Genomic DNA, 22,212 nt, shown 5'->3' on the forward strand with positions numbered 1-22,212 from the left:
GCACTTTGGCTTCTTTCTCATTCTTGCCAGGATCATGGACAATTCCTGCGTCAAAAATTGTCTCAATCTCAGAAAGGAAGTTCTTTTCAGCTCCAATTAATCACAGTGTAAGTCCATATAATGGAGTCTTGATATACATAGGAGTAACATATAGTAGTGCAAATAAAACGTATGTCACTCTTCTATTTACTGTATCTATCTCTCTTAGGTATTTTAAAGAAAACTTGGCAGAATTCAATTTTTATATTTTATAATTTCAACTGATATCAATGTTTATTTTTAAGCTTGTTTTAGATCTTTACTGATTTAAATTTTCACCATTGCGTGAAATTATGGGTTTTAAGATTTTTTTTTTCTTTCAGAAATTTTAATTTTCACAGTGGTGGGAAATCATTGGAGGTCTGAATTATTAATGAGAAACATTGAGATTCAAAAAGTTAAAGCTTTTTAACCCTTAAAACACAAACTGTGAACAACACATGTCAAAATATGCAAAGTAAATATCCTTAAATCAAACGTTTTCAAGCAGCATTTTTCTTACTTTGCCTATCTGTAAATTTTAACATTGATGTAATATTTTTGGATGGCGTATGCATACAGTAAAAATCGGTTTACCGACATTTACAAATAAAAATCTAATCCTTCCAAGTCTCTTTATAAGGCCCCGTTTACTGTAGTATACGACTGCCACATGATCTTTCATGTATTTATCCCCACAACACCCTTGTGAAGCAGGATACTGCTAATATCTTAATTTTACAGAAGGGGAATTGAGATACAGAGAGGCTAAGTGATCTACCCAAGATCACACAGGAAATCTGTGGCGGACTTGAATCCAGCTCTTTCAGGTCCTAAGCTAGCAACCTAATCACTCGACCAATCTTCCTACCATTAATGTTAAAATTAAGTGTTAAAAATACACAGGAAGCACACACAAAGTACCTCCTAGAAGTGCACACAGTTTTAGAATACCATTCCCCTCTGTAATTATCTGATTTATTGCCTACCCGTATTTCCATATTTGGTATACAAAGTACCCCAATAAGAGACTGGATCCCAGAGTTGCCCGGCTTGCATAAACTGATAATACCTAGAAAACACAAAATGTATAATTAGTGTGTCAATCAAAGCAACAAATGCTTTAAAAAACTCTGTTTGAAATACTAATAAAAATTATAACTAAACAATTGTCTCATAGGATTATGCACAATTACTAAATCATAACTGCAGTTTTCCCTCTAGTTATCCAATCCCCAGCAACAGACCATGTGTGCTTTGCATATTCACGAGTTATTTCTCAATAATTATGGTCCCTATGCAGCTCCTTGTATTCTGACTCTGATAATTGGGTAATTATTAAATTAAAATGTAATCCTGATTGCTCTGCCTCCTATACACAGAAATTTCAATTTGTTTGCAAGCAATAAGCCTGAGCTTTAGCTGTAAATTAATTTTAAATGAAGGACAGGCAATACAAAGCAAAGAAAATGAGGTTGTCAAACTTTATTTTTGTACTTGGTTCTCTGATTTCTCTTTTCCTTTCTACAAGTTAGTTATTCTGAAGACAAGTGCATTGCTATCTTATCCCAGACATTCCCTCTCAATTAATTTGTTTTTAAGTTATACTTATTGCTATTACAAATACCTTTTTATGAAGAGATGTAATAAAATGCAAGGCATGTAAATCAAACCACTACAGCACTTCTAGAGAGAAGGGGACCAGGCTAGCAAACAAGAGGGAAAAGTGGGGGGACAAAGTGGGAGAAACAGTAAGAAAAGACATATCAAAGGATTTTCTCTCCTCTCGGTTTAAAAATTTACCTTCAGCAGTATGACAAAACCTATATAGATTTTTGTAGTTTTCCTTATGTAAAATTTACATGTTTAAATATTTCAGTATTAAGAGGGCTTCACCTTTATGATGTAAAATTGCACCTTAATCTTAATGAACTCCCTGACCTTTGGCCTAACTTTACTTGCTTTAAATGTAATCTTGCCCTGTTAATGTCCATTCAAAATGCGGCTGCAAATATAATTTCCTAGCTCATCTTTTTGACCTTGTCACCCCTCTCTTTTACACATTGCCTCTGGATCTCTTTTCTCCATCATATCCAACAAAGTACCAGTACTTATTTTCACTCTGAAGACCTTCACAGCCTATTCCCATGCTATCCTCCTTTTCTCATATACTATTGAGAATTTTCCTGCCTCTGCTCAACCAATGATGCCAGCCTTCATTGCCCACTTGTTAAACTTTCAAACAAGAACTTTTGTGCTTTCTTCCCTACTGCCCCTGACGCTTGGGAAGAGCTCTTGTAAACATCCACAAAGCCGTGTCTTTATCCTTCAAATCCATTCATAAAACTGTTTGTCACGATGCCTACAAAAAAACTTGACAATGGTGAGGTACCTAGTGAACTGTGACCACTGAACCTATCATGCTAGATTGTATTGTCTCATTGTTTCCTTGTTGTTATCCATCTGTCTGTATCCACTTGTTGTCTTTGGAGCAGCGACTGCATTCTTATTAGGTGTTTGTACAGTGCCTATGAGTTTATGGTCTATTACTGGAGCTCCCTGGTACTACCTAATACAAATAAACAACAATAAAAAGTTACCCTGTACAGTAACTGTGTTCTTGAAGATGTGCTCCCCTATGGGTGCACATGTGCCTTCAGGTCTGCATGTGCCTCTTGAGCTCTTGATGGGAGATTTTCCATTAGCAGTATCCGTTCAGCCTGCAGATGTGTCCTACACATCCTCATACCACACGCAAAGGCTATATAGGGCTGTAGAGGTGAGCCGCCCTCAGTTCCTTCTCCATTTGAATGTCCCACCGAGAACAGTCTGAAGCACAGGGGAAGGAGGGTGGGTAGCGGAGCACCCGAAGGGCCTCATTTCAAAGAAACATGGTTACTGCACAGGATGAATAACCTCTTCTTCTTCAGGTAGTGATCCTTTGAGGCCTTCACTTCAGATGACTCTCGAGTAGTATCCCCACAGAGAGGAGGGAGCTTTGAAATTGAGTCCAGAACTGGATAGGACTGCATTACCAAGAGTTGTATCTGAACTGGAGGAATGGATCAAGGCATAGTGCTTAGGAAATATATTTACTGAAGACCACACAGTGGCCTTACACATCTCAGATACTGCAACATTCTTGAGTGATGCCAGGCATATTGCTTATGATCTGATAGAATGTGCTATAATCCTTTGGGGGAGGGTGTGAGCATCAGCTGCATCGTAACAAGTGACAATACACCCAGAGATCCACCTCGATAGTCTCTGGGCAGAGATGGTGGACTCCTTGGATTTGTTTGTGAGAGAAACAATCTAAATAACTTCCAAAATTGCTTGGCCCTATCTAGATAGATGTTAGATGGGCATTGGCCTTCTAAGGTATGTAAAGACATCTCCTATTGAGACTTATGTGGTTTTGGAAAAAACAATGGTAGATGACTGAACTGGTTAAGATGAAAGTCCGATAAAACCTTAGGTAAGAATTTAGGGTGTGGGCATAAAGAGACTTGTCCTTGAAGAACACTGTAAAGCCAACATAATAGCTACTAAAAGATGGCCATCTTCATGGATAAGTGAAGCAAAGAACAGGTTGCCCTTTCTTCGAATGGAGATCTTATGAGATATCTAAGTATGAGGTTGAAGTCCCAAGTTGGAGTGTGGTCCTTAACTTAGGGGTAGAGGTTCCACAAACTCTTAAAACACCATGAAGACAAGGCAACAGTGGGCAAATATAGAAAACCCTTCTATTGCAGAATGAAAAGCCAATATTGCAGCCAAGAGAACCTTAATTGAGCTGATAACCCTGATTTCTTTAGGTCCAACAGGTAATCCAGGATAGCTGAGAATGACAAGGATTCAGACACAGGTCAGTGGCGCTGGCACCAATGGCTGAATCTCTTCCACTTCTACAGGTAAGTAATTTGGGTTGACACCCTTCTACTGTTCAACACTTGTTGTACTACCATAGAGCAGGTAGATTCTAACACCGTGAACCACTGAGGAACCATGCCCTGAAGAAGAGGACCCCTAGGCTGGGGTGAATTAAGTGGCCTGTGTCTTGAGAGAGAAGATAAGGAATGATTGGGAGCTTGATCACCACATGCATGCATACGTGAAGCAGGTAAGGATACCAAGTTTGTCTTGGCCAGATTGGTACTATAAGGATACCCTGGATTTGTCCTGCCTGACCTTGCTCATAGCTTTCAATATTAGCAATGTTGGAGGAAGCGCATAGAATAGTCCCTTTGTCCAAGGGAGGAGAAATGTGTTTCCCAGAGAGTAATGGCCTAGATCTCCTCTTGAGCAGAACAGACAACACTTCCTGTACCTGGAGGTAGCAAAGAGGTCCATCTCTGGAAGTCCACAACTTTGGATTATACCATAGAGAATTTGAGAGTCCAGCTCCCATTCCTAGTTCTGGAGAAATGTCTGTTGAGAGTATCAGGTGGGGTGTTCTGACCACCACAGAGAGAGAGTGGAAATTTGGCTCTGATGGGCTACACACCAGTTCCACAATTTTGCAGCTTCGAGTGCACAGTGTTAATACAGAATATGTAGGCCACATTGTCCATCATGATCCTGATTGATTTGCCCTGATGAGGGACAGGACATGAAGGCAACCTTCCTGAGTATCCTGAGTTCCACCAGATTAATGTGGAGGTTTCCTGATGTGACCATCTGCCCTGAGCTGTACAGACATTGTAATTGGGCAAATGAAAGGAACACTTGCACTGACGAGTTGATTTTTCCACAAGTCTAGGGAATTCTTTACATGAAGGGGAAGCATTGTCCAAACTCGCTTGTACAAACGGTCTCTGTTTGGTGAACAGATCATTCTGAGCCAGCCATGGAAACAATGGAAGCATAGTCTTGCCATGACCAGTCATGAAGGTGTAAGCTGCCATACAACCTAAGAGCTGTAGACAATTCCTTACTTATGTTAGAGGATTCCCTGAGAATGGTCCTGACTAGATCTGAAAAAGTTATGAATCTGTCCATGGGAAGGTAGGCCCTGGCTGTCAACGAATCCAAGTACGTCCCTATGAACAGAGTTCTCTATTTGGGGGTTAATGTGGATTTTCTTACACTGAGCTAAAGACCCAGTTCCTCAAAAAAAGAAAGGACCATCTGAGTGGATGACAGTACTGCTTTGTAAAATCAGCCCTTGAACAACAAGTCATCACAGTATGGGAAGCCTAAAATCGCCTCCCGACGAACCTAAGCGATCAGAGATCTTGGAGGGGACATAATATTTTTGTATCCACCCATTTGCAAGTTGGTAGAACAGTTGCAAATGTTCCCAAACAGTTTTTGCTGGGTCCAGGAGTGCCTCATTACAGAGTAACATCACTCCAGTGGGTGTTGCTGATTGTAAAATGTCAAGCAATTTGTGCTGCAAATCCTTGATTTCCTCGAGTGGTATTTGAAGTTCATCAGCTACACTCTTTATAAGGTCTTGAACCTGCTGGAAATCATTGGTCACGGATAGTGGTGGAGGCATGATCACATCAGCTGGAGAAGATGAGATAGGAGTTTGAGGGATGGCTTCTTTATCTGCCCTAGCCTCCTTTTCCTCAAACATCTCCTTGTGTTGGGGTCCCAATTAAGGAAACGACTGAGCATCTCTAGCCTCCCAATTCATCGGAGCTGGTGGTCTGGCAAATTGCTGTTGGTATGCAGCCCAGGGATCCTGGTATGGCCACGGCAGGGGCCCATATAGGAGAGGGGGTGGCATCCAGGGTTGGTGCCACCACCTTTGGTGTTGTGCACCAAAGGTCTTCCCTATGGGTGTCAAAGAACTGGTTTCCGTATGGATGGGTATGAGAACCCTGCAGTGACATGGAAGAGACTGAAGAGAGGTCTCCCTCACCTTCTTGATATCCTCCAATGGGTATGGGTGCACCAGCAGAAAAGGGTGAAGAGCCTGGCAGTACCAGAGACCGTCAGCAGTCCAGACAGAGACCAGGGTCTCAGTACTGAGAGGCATTCAGTATCCATGAGCAGTGGAGATTCTGGTTCATCTGCCACTGTTAAGTCTTTTGGGTATCTAAATTCCTGTGGTACCAAATGGAGCTGATGTGGTAACATGCTTGGCAATTGAAGCAGAGAGTATCATAAATTTAAAGCGTAACAGATAGGATTCAATGATGTCTGATGCTTTGGTTTGCATAGTACCGAGGGTCCCAATTGGGGAGGTATCAATGACAGAGATGTACTTGATGGTACCAGTCTGGAGGAGTGCTTGTCCTTGCCCTCCTTGTACTTTGTAGATGGTACTGAGGTTCTGTCAGAGCACTGTTTCCCCTTAGAACTCAGGGACTTGCCAGTACCGGAGAGAGTCGAAAGACTCCTTAAGGCACTGAATCAAGCGGTCGAGGCTTCTGATACCATGGACTTACCAGGAGGACCAAGGTTTTTGGGAGCAGCCTCCTTATGATGAGAGCCAGAGCTCCTCTTCTGGGAACCATCACTGGGGTCTCAAGAGTCTTCGGGGGGAGGGATAGCTCAGTGGTTTGAGCATTGGCCTGCTAAACCCAGGATTGAGAGTTCAATCCTTGAGAGGGCCACTTAGGGATCTGGGGCAAAATCAGTACTTAGTCCTGCTAGTGAAGGCAGGGGGCTGGACTTGATGACCTTTCAGGGTCCCTTCCAGTTCTATGAGATAGGTATATCTCCGTATATTATTTCCCTCTCTTAGGGGAGATCTGCACCAAAATCAATTGGGTGCTGCATCTGCCTAGACACAGATGTTCAGGGAGGGTCTCCTAACCTGATTCTGAAGCAGATAAAAGGGAGCGCTTCATTAGCAGCAGCCTCAACCTGGTCTCCTGGTTCTTCCTTGCTCTAGATTTAAGGGCCAGGCAGAAGTTACACATCCGGGATATGCGTTACTGTACCAGGCAGCAAACACATTTAGAGGGGTTGTCACTAACCTTCTGACAACAGAGGAAACTTTTGAATCCTAGAGAGCTGGGCATGCCCTGCCAGGAGAGTAAGGCTCTCCAGAGGGAGGAAGCAAAATAAAGTTAATCCTCTCATTATGTATCTACTAATTACCTAACAAACTACCACTTAATACTAAACTATAAACAGTTAGCTGAAGCATGCTCAAGGCGGACAAGCTAGGCCTCAGTCTCAGGCTGAGACGGTTGAGAAGAACTTGAGGGCAATTCACCCATGCAGTCCTATATAGCCATACACGAGAAGGCCAAATGGACACTGCTATTGGAAAATCTCCAGTTAAGGGCTCAAGAGGCATTTGAAGTGAAACGCCTATGTGGACATAACTTGAAGAATACACTATCAAAGGATATGTTTATTATATTGGAAAGTGGAAGCACCCTTAAGTTATCACTGTATTATAAGAACCTAACAGAGGAATTAAGCATGGAACAGCCCAACAGGACAAGTCAATGACTACCAAAAAATATGCATGCTCTGTCATAAATGCAATCTCCAATGAACAAAAACTTGGACTTCTGACCTTTTTCAATTCTTTGATGTACAAAAAAGCCTGAAGTTTATGTTTTAAAAAGGTATTTTCCATTTGAGACTGGAAGACTATGGGTGACTAGAAAACTACTGAAATGGTGACGTCACAAAAGCTAAAAGTGAAAGTTAAGCAAGAGAGAAGGGAAGGGATTTTTAGACAAACTTTAAAAATTAAATGTATTTACTTCTGTAAATACTTCAAAGACTTGACTTCAATAACTAATTTTTTTGGATAGAAGAAAGGTTTTATCCAAACACCTTTAATACCACAGCTCACAATATGCACTTCTGACCCCTCCCAATTCTACATTCCTGATATTTATAAAGGTAAAAACCACAAGTAGGGGAAAAGTTAGCTTTTTATTTGTTTTAAAACATCTAAAGCCACCTTTATGTATGAAACCAGCAAAAGATGGCACAACCCCCTTTTTAAAATCCTTTACAAGTATACCTTAAAAACTAAATGAATTATGGGGGGAAAAAACAAAGGGGCAGAAAAAGGGACAAATAATAAAGAAAATGTCAAGGGAAGTGGCATATTCCAAGCCCACTGTTCCTTCAGTCTTCTGAAGGGCCTTTCAGGTTTTTAAGCTTAGCTTCCAGTGCATGGGTGAGGGAGGTTGTAAAAGAGGCAACCATAGAAATGGCTTGTTAGAGGTTTCTAATCAATCATCTGTCTGCATTAAGAGTTTGCACCAGTGTAGCCTCACCAATGATTGCTGTAATTGGGGCAAAGCCCCAATGTAGACATCACCTAAGGTTTTTGAAGGATTTGCCCCAATTACAGCAATCGGTGGCCAGTCACTGGTGAGGCTACACTGGTGCAAACTCTTAATGAAGACAAACAGTGGCATTATTTGCACTGGGTAGCGAGTAGGGCAGATCTCAAGTGTAGATAAAACTTTAGACTATGGTGATCATCAGCCCCACCCACCAAATATCAGGAAACACTGCTAAAGTAACTAGATATCGGATATGGAATTCCCAAATTGGCAACAAGAGGTGCATCTCTTGGTCAGGAATGACAATCAGAGCACACCACATAGTGGAATCCCATCTGATTTGACACATCAAAACACATTAATATCATTGCAGACAAGGTACTGATGAAGACATACAAAGTAGACTCATAGGAACAGATTCTGTACTTAAACGAGCCATTCTTTCACTCTTTAAACTCCCTTCTCAACACACAAATGGGGGGCAGGGTGGATTAAGGGAAAAAAATAAACCACTTACCTGCCCATGATCGAAATGCTGCCACTATTCCCATTTTGCTAGCTAGGAAGCGTGCTTCTCTGTCCTCTCTGTTATAAAAACAACAAATGCCAAACAGATATACCACCATTACATTACTGTTAAACCTAGAGTGCTACTTTGTTTACTAGCCACTTCAAACAAGAGTACAATTGTTAGAGGCTTTTTGATGGGGAATGAGACACAAGGTAAAAAAATTCAGGTGTGACGTTGTGCAGTCTATATGGTTTTATAAAAACACAATAATAAGTGAATATAATGGAACTGGAATATGCTTTATGCAAAAGAACTCTTGTAAGGTATCATTACAAAGCTTATAATCTACTGAGTGTGATCATCCTATTTGTATAAATGTACCACTCTTGTATCTAAAACTAGAAATATAAAATATAACTCTGAGGGCCTATTGTAATTATGCAAAGTGTGGGCCATTACTGGTGGTTTGGAATCTTAATGACTCCCATTAACCAGGACCATTGTCTGCAGATGGCTGTGTTTTACCTGTGAGTCTTCCTGTATATGTGTGTGCTGGCAAGTGGGCAATGAAGTCTTGCAGTGACATGTGATCATGTCACCTGAACTGGAATCCATCTTTAACCTGGTGCTTTTCCAGTGAGGGGGGTAGGGGGGAAAACCAGAGGGACAAAGGGTTCCCGCCTTATGCAAAAGATATATAAAGGGGGGTGGGGGGGAGAGAGCCATCATGAAGAATTCCCTAGCTGCCACCTAAGTTGGAACAAGAGCTGTACCAGGGGAAAGAATTGTGCCCAGGCCTGGAAGGTGTCCAGTCTGAGGGAAAAAACTTACTGAAGCATCTCTGAGGGCGAGATTATCTGTATTTAGTTTGATTAGACAGATTTGCGCATTTTATTTTATTTTGCTTGGTAACTTACTTTGTTCTGTCTGTTACTACTTGGAACCACTTGAATCCTACCTTCTGTATTTAATAAAATCACTTTTTACTTATTAACTCAGAGTATGTATTAATACTTGGGGGAGCAAACAACTGTGCATCTCTCTCTCTCTATCAGTGTTATAGAGGGCGAACAATTTATGAGTTTACCCTATATAAGCTTTATACAGGGTAAAACGGATTTATTTGTGGTTTAGACCCCATTGGGAGTTGGGCATCTGAGTGCTAAAGACAAGCACACTTCTGTGAGCTGTTTTCAGGTAAACCTGCAGCTTTGGGGCAAGTAATTCAGACCCTGGGTCTGTGTTGGAGCAGACGGGAATGTCTGGCTCAGCAAGACAGGGTGCTGGAGTCCTGAGCTGGCAGGGAAAACAGGAGCAGAGGTAGTCTTGGTACATTAGGTGGCAGCTCCCAAGGGGGTTTCTGTGATTCAACCCGTCACATCAGGTTCCATATTTATAATATAAAGATTATAGAATCAGAGTTTTAATTCCATGACTTTTTTCTTGCAAAGTTAAAGAACCCAGTCTCCCTAGTGAGTTACTTTACTAGCCATGGAATGATTCTCTAATCTAAAAATGAAAAAGCCAATTATAAACAAGATTTCTTTTAATTTTAAAGATAGTGGAGGGGATAAAAAAAATCAGGTTTTAAAAATATTTAGAAAGTGATTCATACAGAAGTGTTATCATTATTTGTCAAATTCTTTACTATGGTTAACAATGAACTTTGATACCACTGTGATGGGTAACAACCCCTAAGATCAAACATTCAGGCCTTTTCTGTTGAAAATTTTATTTCTGAGAAGATATAAGTTCTGATTTAGACCACTACCACCATAGACCTAAATAAAATCCCACAATAATTTTATAAAGAAGTCACATAACTTTATAAGCGTTTGGATAGTAGATTTTTTTTTTTCAGTTGGCATAACATTTTCAGAAGGATACATCTTGACATTTTTGAACATCAAGCCAAGAGAAGTTATTGTAATAGTAAAGGTTATAAATATTCCCCAGTCAACTACACAAAGAACTATGCAGATTCACAGAATTCACAGAAAGGGATTCTTTCCCATAGATCAACCCCAGTACACAGCTGTAGCAGCATAAAATCATCATGAAGCCATTTCGCTGTCTGGGACAGAATTCCCCGAGCACACAGACTGTGTATAAGGCTGCTATGGCAACATTACGTAAACTCTTGGGAGGCCCAAAATACAGGGTGCAAGGTACCTATTGTGAATCCCACCCTTAGTGCACAGCACTGTGAATATTTTGGGCAGCACTGCCTAAAATTGTGCTAGGGCCACTCCAACCTCCAGAACAGCCCAGAATCAGGAAGGCACAAAAGGCATCATAAAGCTACTAACATCCCATCTACCATGGGCCGTCCCCCCTCTAACTTTCTGGCAGTATAACACACAATCATACCCATAGATTTTTAAGGCCACGAGGGGTCTATAGTCTGACCTACATAATGCATATTTTAAACTCTAAATAGCCTTCTTAACTGATTACAGAATTGTACCGGTTTAGTTATCTAGCAAACATTATTAAACAATTCCCAATTAAATTTTTTCCTTCAAATCAATTTTGCTGTAATTTTTCAGCTTTGGGAAATTGACATTTTAAAGTGCCAAATATGTTACATTATGGGATTGTATTCTGTTTCCACCTAACGAATGTACTCAGATTGTGATTACTGGCACATAGGCAACCACTAGATTTCAGTTGAGCAATCAATTGTTTTATGTCAAAAAGACATTGAATACTAAATTACCTGAATTTAAGTATAATACTAGGTTAGAAAATATCTATAATTTAGAAGGGAAAATTAGATCTTGCCTATAAGTTTCTTATTACACTTCTGGCCCAATATTGCTCCCTGCCCAGGAATGGAGGCAGAAAACTCTGAAGAACTTTAGTATGGTATGGACCTAGCCTCTGTATGCAGGCAAATCTATTGGTCTGTCTCCCTGCATCAGGGACAAGGAAGTACCCCATATTTCAGAGTGTTGTGCACAGAGAGGCCATAAACTCCAAAGATGGCTTACTACTGGCAGAATGAGACCTTGAGCATATGTCCTCCAGGCCGAAATCCTACAGGATAATGAAGTTTTTCTCTGTTTATATATTATAGACAGAAGTTTATGGAACTATTTCTCCCGTTATCTAGTCTGATGTGATGGTCTACAATAGACCTCTACTAATACCCTCCTCTTTGCTTTATTGCTTAGAAAATGATCTAAGGACATTCCAGGTCCTGTGCTTCTGAGCTGTCAATTAATTTACATCAAAGATACCATTACCTGGTTTAGAATTCATTTCTGCAAACTCCATCCTTCCTAAACTGAGAGTGTATGCAGAAATTTTAACATTCTATTCATGTGATTTTTACCAGGTTTCAGTAATACCAGTTTCTTCTGATGAATGAGCACTTAATAACTTTTGTTTATTTCTCAGGCTTCTAGCATTGATATACAGGCAATTAATTTTTTTCTCTTTTTGTCCCTTCATTAAGGGTTATATGCTTGAGCATTAGCATCATGTTTAGCCCCTTCACTTTTGTTGTTAGTATAATACCCTCCTGGACTAACCTAACTAGACTGTCACCCTGAAGGCTGGTTCGCCTACTACTGAAATGACATGAAAGGGGTCCAATGTTCCTTGACACCAAAACTCTCTACTTCACACCACAAGGTTTATAACTCCATTTCTAATTCATGCCTATGATAATTTAAAGAGAACTACATTTATAGCCCATTTAGCTTTTGGTGTTTAAATTCGACGTAACTCAACAAGCTACAGTTTACACTTTTAATTCTACCTAGGTTAGCATAAAACAATTACTAATTACAGATCTTTATACTTTTTCTTTTGTGAATTATAGTATATTTAAATCTCTTAGACTGGAAAAAAATGTTCAGTTATAATACTGCAATTTTACCACAACCTGTGACACAAGAAATAGTACTAGTACTTACTTCAGCTGCCCTTCTGCTGTGTCCGGATTGTGCCTGTAGTGAAAGTCTGTGTATGGAGCTAAAATTCGCTAAAAAGATAGAAATACACAAATAAGTGTATTCTCTTGACAAATTAAAGATCTTTGTTCCTTCTCCACCCCCACCTCTGTCTTCAATTTATGCATTTTATGCTTTTAATTACCCATTTAAAGTTTTTAAAATAACATGTTTCACTTAAAAATGGACTTTTATAGTAGAGTACAGAATAAAATTTGAAGTGAAAAGTAAAATACCATGATTTAATTATTCATATCACTAATTAGTAGCAAAATAACCAAAACAAGCTTTTACCCCTCCCCACTTTCAGGAAGAAATTATTAGCCTACATGGCACTGTTTCCCCACTTGTCAGAGACCGCTTTCAGTTACTAGTGAGAGTTGCAGTAAATTCTACACTGTGTTCACAAAAAGGACACATTAGTCAAGCCAGAATAAACAGCTATATCCATGAGCACGAAGTACCTGCCTAATTCTCATTTCAAAACTCAATGATGCTCAATTCTATTAACATTCATGACACAAATCAGCATCTGATTTATCAATTTATTCTTGTACAGCTAAATATATTCCTCTCCTTGTCCATAGAAGCAAAACCAGAAGGCTCATATAGTAATGTGCACTAGCACATATTTTGAAGTCGTAAAGTAAATCCAAAACCGTATTAATTTCTCTCATATACAGAGCAAACAACTCTTTTCCTAGAAGCTGGAACAACTGATTACAGGTTTGAGACAAGCTCATTCTCAAAGCGAAGCCCTCAATTACTCTACAATAAATTACACCAGCTACTGTGGTCCACTTCCATTTTTTTCCTATTTTGAAATGGTACTGCATCTTGCATGTGACAAGTTACCCACTTTTCAGGATTTCAAAATAAATAATACAATTTAATAACATATTTAAGACTGGAAAAGAAAATGAAATTACTACCTCTAATTCAACATCTGCTCGCACATATTGTCGAGTCTTTGGATGATTAAGGAGGTGCAAAACTGTAGTTATGAGAGCCTCATTTATTCGGCTTAATTGACAATCAATCACGTTTTTCAAGATGGTACTTAGTCCACCCCGAAGAGCTACCACCTCTGGATTTTGAAGTGCTAAAACAGGAGAAAAACATGTCAATTTAACAACTCAAACTAAAGGAAAAAATTGCCTCCAATATAGTAACTGCCATACTGGATCAGAACCTTGATCCATCTAGTCCAGTACCTTGTCCCCAACAGTGACCACCCCACAGATGCTTCAGAGGAAAGTGCAAGAAACCCTACAGTAGGCAGTTGTGGGGTTATCAGTTGCCCATGAAGGTTTCATCCTAATCCCTAATAGTTAGAGACTGGATTAAATCTGAAGCAAAAAGTTTTAGCTCCCTTCCAATACTCTTTTTGTTAGAATTAACTATTTAAACCCTGGATATTCTTATCCATATAAACCGCCGAAGCCTTGTTGAATCTTGCTAACTATGGCTAATACTGGAATATGTAGTGGCATTATTTATAAATTTGCAGCAAGAAATCAGAAGTACAACCCATTATATTTGAGATTAAATTATCAACTGTTTATAAACTTTTTTCCTGTGAATGCTATCAGATGGTAGTGGTCATAAAAAGCTTTTAACTAAGGCCAGGTCTACACTACCGCGGTAGTTCGACAGCTGGCAATCGAACTTCCGGGTTCGATTTATCGCGTCTGGTCTGGACGCGATAAATCGATCCCGGAAGCGCTCGCCGTCGACTGCGGTACTCCAGCTCGGCGAGAGGAGTACCGCGGAGTCGACGGGGAGCCTGCCTGCCGCGTGTGGACCGCGTCTGAACCGCGGTAAGTTCGAACTAAGGTATGTCGACTTCAGCTACGTTATTCACGTAGCTTAAGTTGCGTACCTTAGTTCGAATTTGGGGGTTAGTGTAGACCAGGCCTAAGTCAAGTTATGTTGATGATACCCCCCCCCCCCCATCAGCTGCTAACATTTTGCAATAATATTTCATCAACATAAATATTGGCAAGAGTCAGTCACTACACAGTGCTTCTTGACGAAGATTAATATGCTTGCTTCTGAGCACACGCACAAGAGTACATGGACATTTCACTACAGGTATAGTATTTTTGCAGTAGAATGGATTTGCATTGCAGTATAAATGTTGTATATGTGGCAAACACAGTACAGTTTCTACTTTTTTAAATCTAAAATTTAAATCTTGAAAACAACAGTTCCACTTATTTCCCATCAGTTGATGTTAGCATGTAATGATCTCAATGAAACTGTTCTACACTAATTCTAGAAAGCATGGTGGATGCAACATAGGTCATATTGTCTAAATCAGGGGTCGGCAACCTTTCAGAAGTGGTGTGCCAAGTCTTCATTTATTCACTCTAATTTAAGGTTTCGCGTGTCAGTAATAATTTTAACGTTTTTAGAAGGTCTCTTTCTATAAGTCTATAATATATAACTAAACTATTGTTGTATGTAAAATAAATAAGGTTTTTAAAATGTTTAAGAAGCTTCATTTAAAATTAAATTAAAATGCAGAGCCCCCCAGACCGGTGGTCAGGACCCAGGCAGTGTGAGTGCCACTGAAAATCAGCTTGCGTGCCGCCTTTGGCATGCGTGCCATAGGTTGCCTACCCCTAAGTCTAAATGATCTTTGTGAAAACAGACTTACTTTTTGTTGTCAGCAGATTTCTAATATTACCAATTTTAAAACGTTTCATGCAAATTAAATATTACAGTTTAATATCTGATTGGAATGGATATTAACTTGAGTAATAAATGTGGGGATTAACACATTAAAAAGACATGGCCAACTTAAATACTTGCACTTTTCTCTGAAAATACTGCCACCTATTAGTATTAGACGTAACAGTCACCATTTACTATAACTGAAAAGTACTTGAGAAAACATTTTGCAGCTTCATTTGCACATTTGACAGTGCCTAGTAATTTTCAGTTTCAATTATTATTGCCAGTTTGTGTGGGTCTTTTACACAGCAGCGGAGATGGGGAGAACTTTTTTTATTTTTAATAGCAAAGGTTAATTGTAAACACCACAAAAAATGGCAAAGAGCTCATGGCAAGGATAAAACTGTCAATTTCTTTGTTCTTTGGGTTTTGTTTTGTTTTAAACCTGACTAGATTTTAAATTGACTTGACTTTTTTGACAACTAAAAATATTCACTAGATTTGTGACATTTTCACAAAAAAAAGCCCACACTTTAATATGATTATCTGCTTTACAAATTACCTACTATAATATATTCAATTACTTGGGGAAAAAGCCTACAAAAGAAAGGATCCATTAAAGATTCGATGAGTTGATGCTTTGTGTTGAATTTGTTAATTGTTTCAACATTCTCACCTAGTTCACAGATAATGGCAATACAAGCTCGAACCATTCTGTCTCTCTCTTGAAGGCCATCATTTCCAACTGCTATCAACGAATTAGTAATAGAGCTAGGGAACAAGGAAGCATTCACAGTGATCATCTGCAAAAGAACAAAAACCAAAAAAGGATGAGCAATTTCTAGGTTGCCACATGCACACCCACACCCAGAATCCTGTGTATAATATGATGTAGCCAAACATATAGCCCCTTATATTACCTGCTTATATCACAAATCCTCAAAACTACTGCCTTCTGCCAGGGCCGCCCAGAGGATTCAGGGGGCCTGGGGTGACCAGGCACTTCGGCGGCAGGTCCCGGGGCGGAAGGACCCCCCGCCGCGGGTCTTCAGGGCACTTCGGCGGCGGGTCCGGAGCGGAAGGACCCCCCACTGCCGAATTGCCGCCGAAGACCCAGAGCGGAAGAAGCTCCGGGGGCCCGGGCCCCACGAGACTTTTCCGGGGCCCCCGGAGCGAGTGAAGGACCCTGCTCCAGGGGCCCCGAAAAACTCTCATGGGGGCCCCTGCGGGACCCAGGGCAAATTGCCCCACTTGCCCCCTCCTCTGGGCGGCCCTGCCTTCTGCTCTTGAGCTTCTTGGCTGACCATTCTGCTTTTCTGTCTTATTCCTCCCTGTTTGTATTTTAGTTTCTGCACATGGGCATTAAAAGAATGGAAGGGGAGATTGTTCCAAATGGTAAAGCAGCAAGGGAAAGAGCGATTACTAGTCTACTCAGAACTTTTGCAGGAGCCTCTGCTAAATTTTACTGACACCGAGAGAGAGAGGGATATGTACTGCAACATCTTAGGCCTTGTCTACACTACAGTTTTGTCGACAAAAGTCAGGTTTCTTTGACAAAACAGTGGAGGTGTATAAACTGCAATACTCCTACTGACAAAATGCTCCTGCTTTGCCAACAAAATAAAATCACCTCGACGAGAGGCGTAGAGCTTTTTGTGGCAAAGTTATATTGACTAAGTGTCAGTGTAGACACGACGCTTGATTATATCGCTCTAAATAGCCTCCAGGAGGTGTCTCACAATGCCCATCCTGACCGCTTTGGTCAATGGTTCAAATTCCGCTGACCTGCGCCAGGTACACAGGCATCCATCCCTCCCCCTTTAAAAGGCACAGGAATTACTGAAATTCCACTTCCTGTTTGCTGGGTGTGGATAGCTCACATCGCATTTTCTCAGCTGACCATGGTGGCTCCATGCAGCAAATGCTCTGCTGCTTTGAGCACACCCGAGTTGCTGGATATGCTGGCACTGTGGGGAGAACAGGCTGCGCAGTCCCAGCTCTGCTCCAGCCATAAGAACTTTGATACCGATGGTCAGATGGCTTGTTAGATACGGACTATGAATGGGACATGCATCAGTGCCGTGTGCAGACAAAGGAGCTGAGGCAGGCATACAAGGGAGGCAACCGTTGCTCTGGTGCTGTGCCGAATACCTGATGCTTCTATCAGGAGCTGGATGCCATCCTTGGAGGTGACCCCACCTCCACGAGCCCTGGGGATACTTCAAACGGGGCTGGAGGCAGCGGGCAGTGGAGGCAGCGGGCAGTGGACTCACCCTGAGAACAAAGTCATGGACAAGGAGGCTGAGTTGGAGGACAATGTGGAGCACACGTCAGGGTTGTCCAGTGACGCAGCAAGTCAGGACCTCTTTTCCACACCAGAGGGGTCTGGCCAGGCCCAGCAGTCTGTCTCTGGTGTGCATGATGCAGGAGAGGAGAGCCCTGGTAAGTGATCTTTTTGAGTTGATGCTCCTTGGTTATATGAGGTAGAGCTGTCCTTTGCTCTGTATATTCAAGAAGTGGGTGAAGGGATAAAAATGTACAAGACTAGCTGTGTTTGAGTGTGCTCCACACTTCCTTCTGCAGCTAAGCAGCACAGCAGAACAGTGTGTTAAGGCACACCAAGATTTCATGGGAATCCTAGAGAGATTTCTAGGAAACTTTCCTAGAGGTACTCGCCAATCCTCTGCCAAAGGTTCCTTCCTCCACTTTCCCCGCACCAATCGGCAATCATTTGTGTAGGGACCAATGTGGCACAAAGGCAAGCAGCATAGGAACTGGGTCTGAAGCCACACACATGCGGGAGATGCACCCTTGCATCCTTGTTTACCCTCAGGAGTGAGATATTGGCTTCAATGACCCCTGCTGTGTAAAATGGTGACAGAATTTACAATATTGGCCCATGTCTCCTGCAGTGATCACCTTAAAAAAAAAAAAAAACCTAGACCCTTTGCCCCATCTTGAGCACCCAACCCCCCCTCTCCCCCCTCAGGCAGAACTCACCATCTTTGGGGTGTTTGCCGAGATGTGTGCTTGCCAAGGGACAGGGAAAAAGCAATTCATATGTTCAAAAAAAAAAAAAAAAAAAAAAAAAAAAAAAAAAAAAAAGGTGTATTTTACTATAATGATTCAATGCTGTGAGTTAACAAACAATCATGCTTCTGGGTATTGTTTCCTGTGCTTCTGCAGATATGGCCTTCAGGGGAACCCTTACACACCAGCAGAGCACCTCCGCTAGATAATGAAGTGACGAAGGCAGAGCAAGGAGGACATGTTCTGAGAGGCGCACCAACCCTTAGAGGCTGAAAAAAAAAGACTGCAGAGAGAGAGGAGAGAGACCCCGAAGGAAAAATTTAAAATAGAAAAGCAGGACAGAAAGGACAATGAGGAGTGCATTTTAAAAGGCCAGGAGCAGATGATAAAAGTGATGCAGAAGCAAACGCAGACGCTGAAGTCCCTAATCATTCTCCGGACAGAACACATGCATGCTAGTCCCTCCCTGCAGCTGATACAGAACTGCTTTCCATGCACTCTCCAAACTCCTCCCACACATTCTTTGCAACTTCCTGGAACATCTTGGTACCCCATTCACTCCACCCTTTCGTACAGCTTCCGAAATGGTAGCTGGACACACAGCTATGAGAGCCTACATTGCCCTACACTCTTATCTCCCCTCCCACCAAGTCTTGTTGGTGTTGTTAATTGGTATTTAATAAAAACAAACTCTCTGAAAGATAACCAATCTGTCTCCTACAGATAGTGGTTACTGCTGGTAGTAATATATAGTGGCAGTCTAATCATTTGCTGACTACAGATCCCCATCAGGAATCATCACAATTTGTATGCAAGGCGGCAAGTTAACAAAGCATGGCAGAGTGCTTTATAGAAAAACATATTACTGATGCTCATTGTCAAAATGTTGCCTCAAAACCTCCCTGATTCGAATAGCGCCCCCGTTGTGCACCTCCAATAGCCCTGGTATCTGGCTGCTCAAATTCAGCAGCCAGGCAATCCACCTTCACGCCCCACCCGGGGGGAACTTTTTACCCTTAGCCTCACAAATATTATGGAGTGCACAGCAGGCTGCTATGACCACAGGAATATGTTGGTCATTTGTGTCTAACCTGCCATGAAGATAGCGTCAGCGTACTTTTAATCTGCCAAAGACACATTCTACAGTCATTCTGCACCTACTCAGCCTATTGTTGAAGCACTCCTTGCTGCTCTTCAGGTTTTCCATATAAGGCTTCATGAGCCATAGGAGTAAGGGATATGCTGGGTCTCCCAGGATTAGTATGGCCATTTCAACATTCCTCACTGGAATCTTCTGATCTGGAAAGAAAGTTCCTGCTTGGAGCTTTCCGTACAGGCCACTGTTACTGAAGATGCATGTGTCATGCACCTTCCTGAACCACCCCGCGTTAATGTAAGTGAAACACCCACAGTGATCCACAAGCGCCTGCAATACCATAGAGAAGTACCCCTTTCTATTGATGCAATCCATCAGAAAATAGGGAAAGAACAAGTTAAAAATTACTTAGGACCTGATGAAATGGGCATCCTAGAATACTCAAGGAGCTGACTGAGGAGATATCAGAGCCATTAGCAATTATCTTTGAGAAGTCATGGAAGACAGGAGAGATTCTAGAAGACTGGAAAAGGGCAAATATAGTGCCCATCTATAAAAAGGGAAATAAGGACAACCCAGGAAGTTACAGACCAGTCAGCTTAACTTCTGTACCTGGAAAGATAATTAGTCCTGCCACAAGTGCAGGGGACTGGACTAGATGACCTCTCGAGATCCCTTCCAGTTCTATAATTCTATGAAAATGGTCCAGGGCCAAAATTGGGATATGCGTACCATCTATCACCCCACCCCAGTTAGGGAATCCCATTGCCGCAAAACCATCCAACATTTCATGCACATTGCCAAGAGTCACAGTCCTCCTTAGCAGGATGGACTTCCCGACTCCAAACTGACTCGCAACCAACCGGTAGCAGTCTGGATTCACCAGCTTCTACACCGAGAGGGCAGCTCTCATTTTGGTGTCCTTGCACCGCAGTGCTGGGGCAAGCACTGCGCAGTTCCTGGAAGGTGGCTTTCCACATCCAAAAACTCTGCAGCCACTGTTCGTCATCCCAGACCTGCATAACAATGCAATCCCACCACTCTGCACTCATTTCCTGAGCCCAAAAGTGACGGTCCCCTGCGTGCAGCTACTCCATGAATGCCAAAAGTTATCTGGTGTTGTTTCTTTCCATGGCACACAGCAGGTCAGGCAACTCTGATTCCTGGTCAGATTGGGAGCTCATGATATACTGCATGATCATCCGCGATGTATTCCTAACAGTGACCACAACAGTAGAGAGCAGTGTAGGATCCATCCTTTCACACAGAGAAGGCATGCACACAGTAAACAGGAGCCACTGAAAAAATGCCACGAAATACAGTCGTAAGCCCATGGAATGCTGGGATGGAAAGAACTGCATCATGGGACGTTGAGCCCACACCCACGCTGCACTGCGATCCACTCTGCCTTGCCACAACTCCTAGCTGCAGAAGGTGGCAAGTAGCACAGTGGGATAGCTACCCACAGTGCACTGCTCTCACTGTCGATGCTAGAGCACCAACTGTAAACGCGCTCTGCCAACAGAAGGAGCATTGTATGAACATGCACAAGCAATGTAATTACACCAGTTTTTAACTGTCGGCTTAACTTGCGTTGACAAAACTCTGTAGTATAGACAAGGCCTTTCAAGCTACTTCCTTCCTTCAGGGCTTAGGCACTCTGCATGACAGCCACTTGACAGCTACTCAGCTGCTGAACTGCAGGAATGGGCCTCCCATCTTGCGGAGCTACTAAGGCCCATAGGAAGGGAGACTGTGTTGCAGACTGAAGTAGAAAGAGCAGCCAGCAACAGAAGGGACTACAGTACTCCTGGGGTTAGATGGAGGTGGCTGCCATGTGAAGCTCTTAAATCCTGCTTTAATGAAGCTGTTCTCCCAAACACTGCAACACAATTCAACTCTGCTATATAATCTGTGGGGCACAACTTTGGGTCTGACACACTACATAAGTACACAGGGCCTTTTAAATACATATATAGTACTACATGGCAAGTAGGGATAGTTAATTAAAGTTAGCTTAAGTTAGCCTAAGAAAATATCTGCTTTATGGTTTGTGGCAAGTACAGAAAAGGCCTCAATCAGCAAGTAAAAAGGTTATGAGAATAATAAGCAATATTGCTTACAGTGTGGGAAAGATGTACGGTTCAAAAGTAACTGACCACATGAAAAGCTGCAGAAATAAGACAAGGGAAAACGGTCTTAAAAGAAACAAGCATAAACCCTCACACTGTTTCTCCACAACAAAAGGGCTGTGGAAAAAGGAAGGACTTGGAAGAAGGAAAGTAGCAAGGATGAGCAGCTTCAAATTGAGTTTTTGCGAAAGCTTGCAAGTTAGCTGAGGTATATAAAGAGAGCTATGAATTTGAAAGTTCTTTGTCAGACTCTACCTGATCATGCTAGGGCAGGGTTTCTCAAACTGTGGGGTCGGAACGTTGCGAGCTGTCAACTTCCACCCCAAACCCCGCTTTGCCTCCAGTATTTAGAATAGTGTTAAATATATAAAAAGTGTTTTTAAATTTATAAGGCGGAGGGGTCACACTCAGAGGCTTGCTATGTGAAAGGGGTCACCAGTAAAAAAGTTTGAAAGCCACTGTGCTAGGGCATGTCTGAATGAGAATCATCCTTCAGTGTGGCCAGTTTGTAAGTGTACTGCTCATATGCTAATGAATACTTTGTTACTGTATTGGATATAGTGACTGCTTG

At 41.8% G+C, this 22,212-nt stretch overlaps 1 protein-coding gene across 1 annotated transcript in view; it reads right to left on the reverse strand.

Annotated features, from left to right (window-relative positions):
- Positions 1-16,186, reverse strand: part of RICTOR (RPTOR independent companion of MTOR complex 2) — a 76,133-nt gene extending 59,947 nt beyond the window's left edge. Inside the window, exons 1-5 of the mRNA XM_065406075.1 lie at positions 16,060-16,186; positions 13,637-13,806; positions 12,669-12,736; positions 8,752-8,819; positions 1,008-1,090 (exon numbers count right to left, since the gene is read on the reverse strand). Of these exons, the coding sequence (XP_065262147.1) occupies positions 1,008-1,090; positions 8,752-8,819; positions 12,669-12,736; positions 13,637-13,806; positions 16,060-16,186 (516 nt within the window). The remainder of the gene's footprint in view (positions 1-1,007; positions 1,091-8,751; positions 8,820-12,668; positions 12,737-13,636; positions 13,807-16,059) is intronic.
- Between the last annotated feature and the right edge of the window lie 6,026 nt (positions 16,187-22,212).

This window comes from Emys orbicularis, chromosome 6, assembly GCF_028017835.1.
Source record: "Emys orbicularis isolate rEmyOrb1 chromosome 6, rEmyOrb1.hap1, whole genome shotgun sequence".
Lineage (NCBI taxonomy): Eukaryota > Metazoa > Chordata > Testudines > Emydidae > Emys > Emys orbicularis.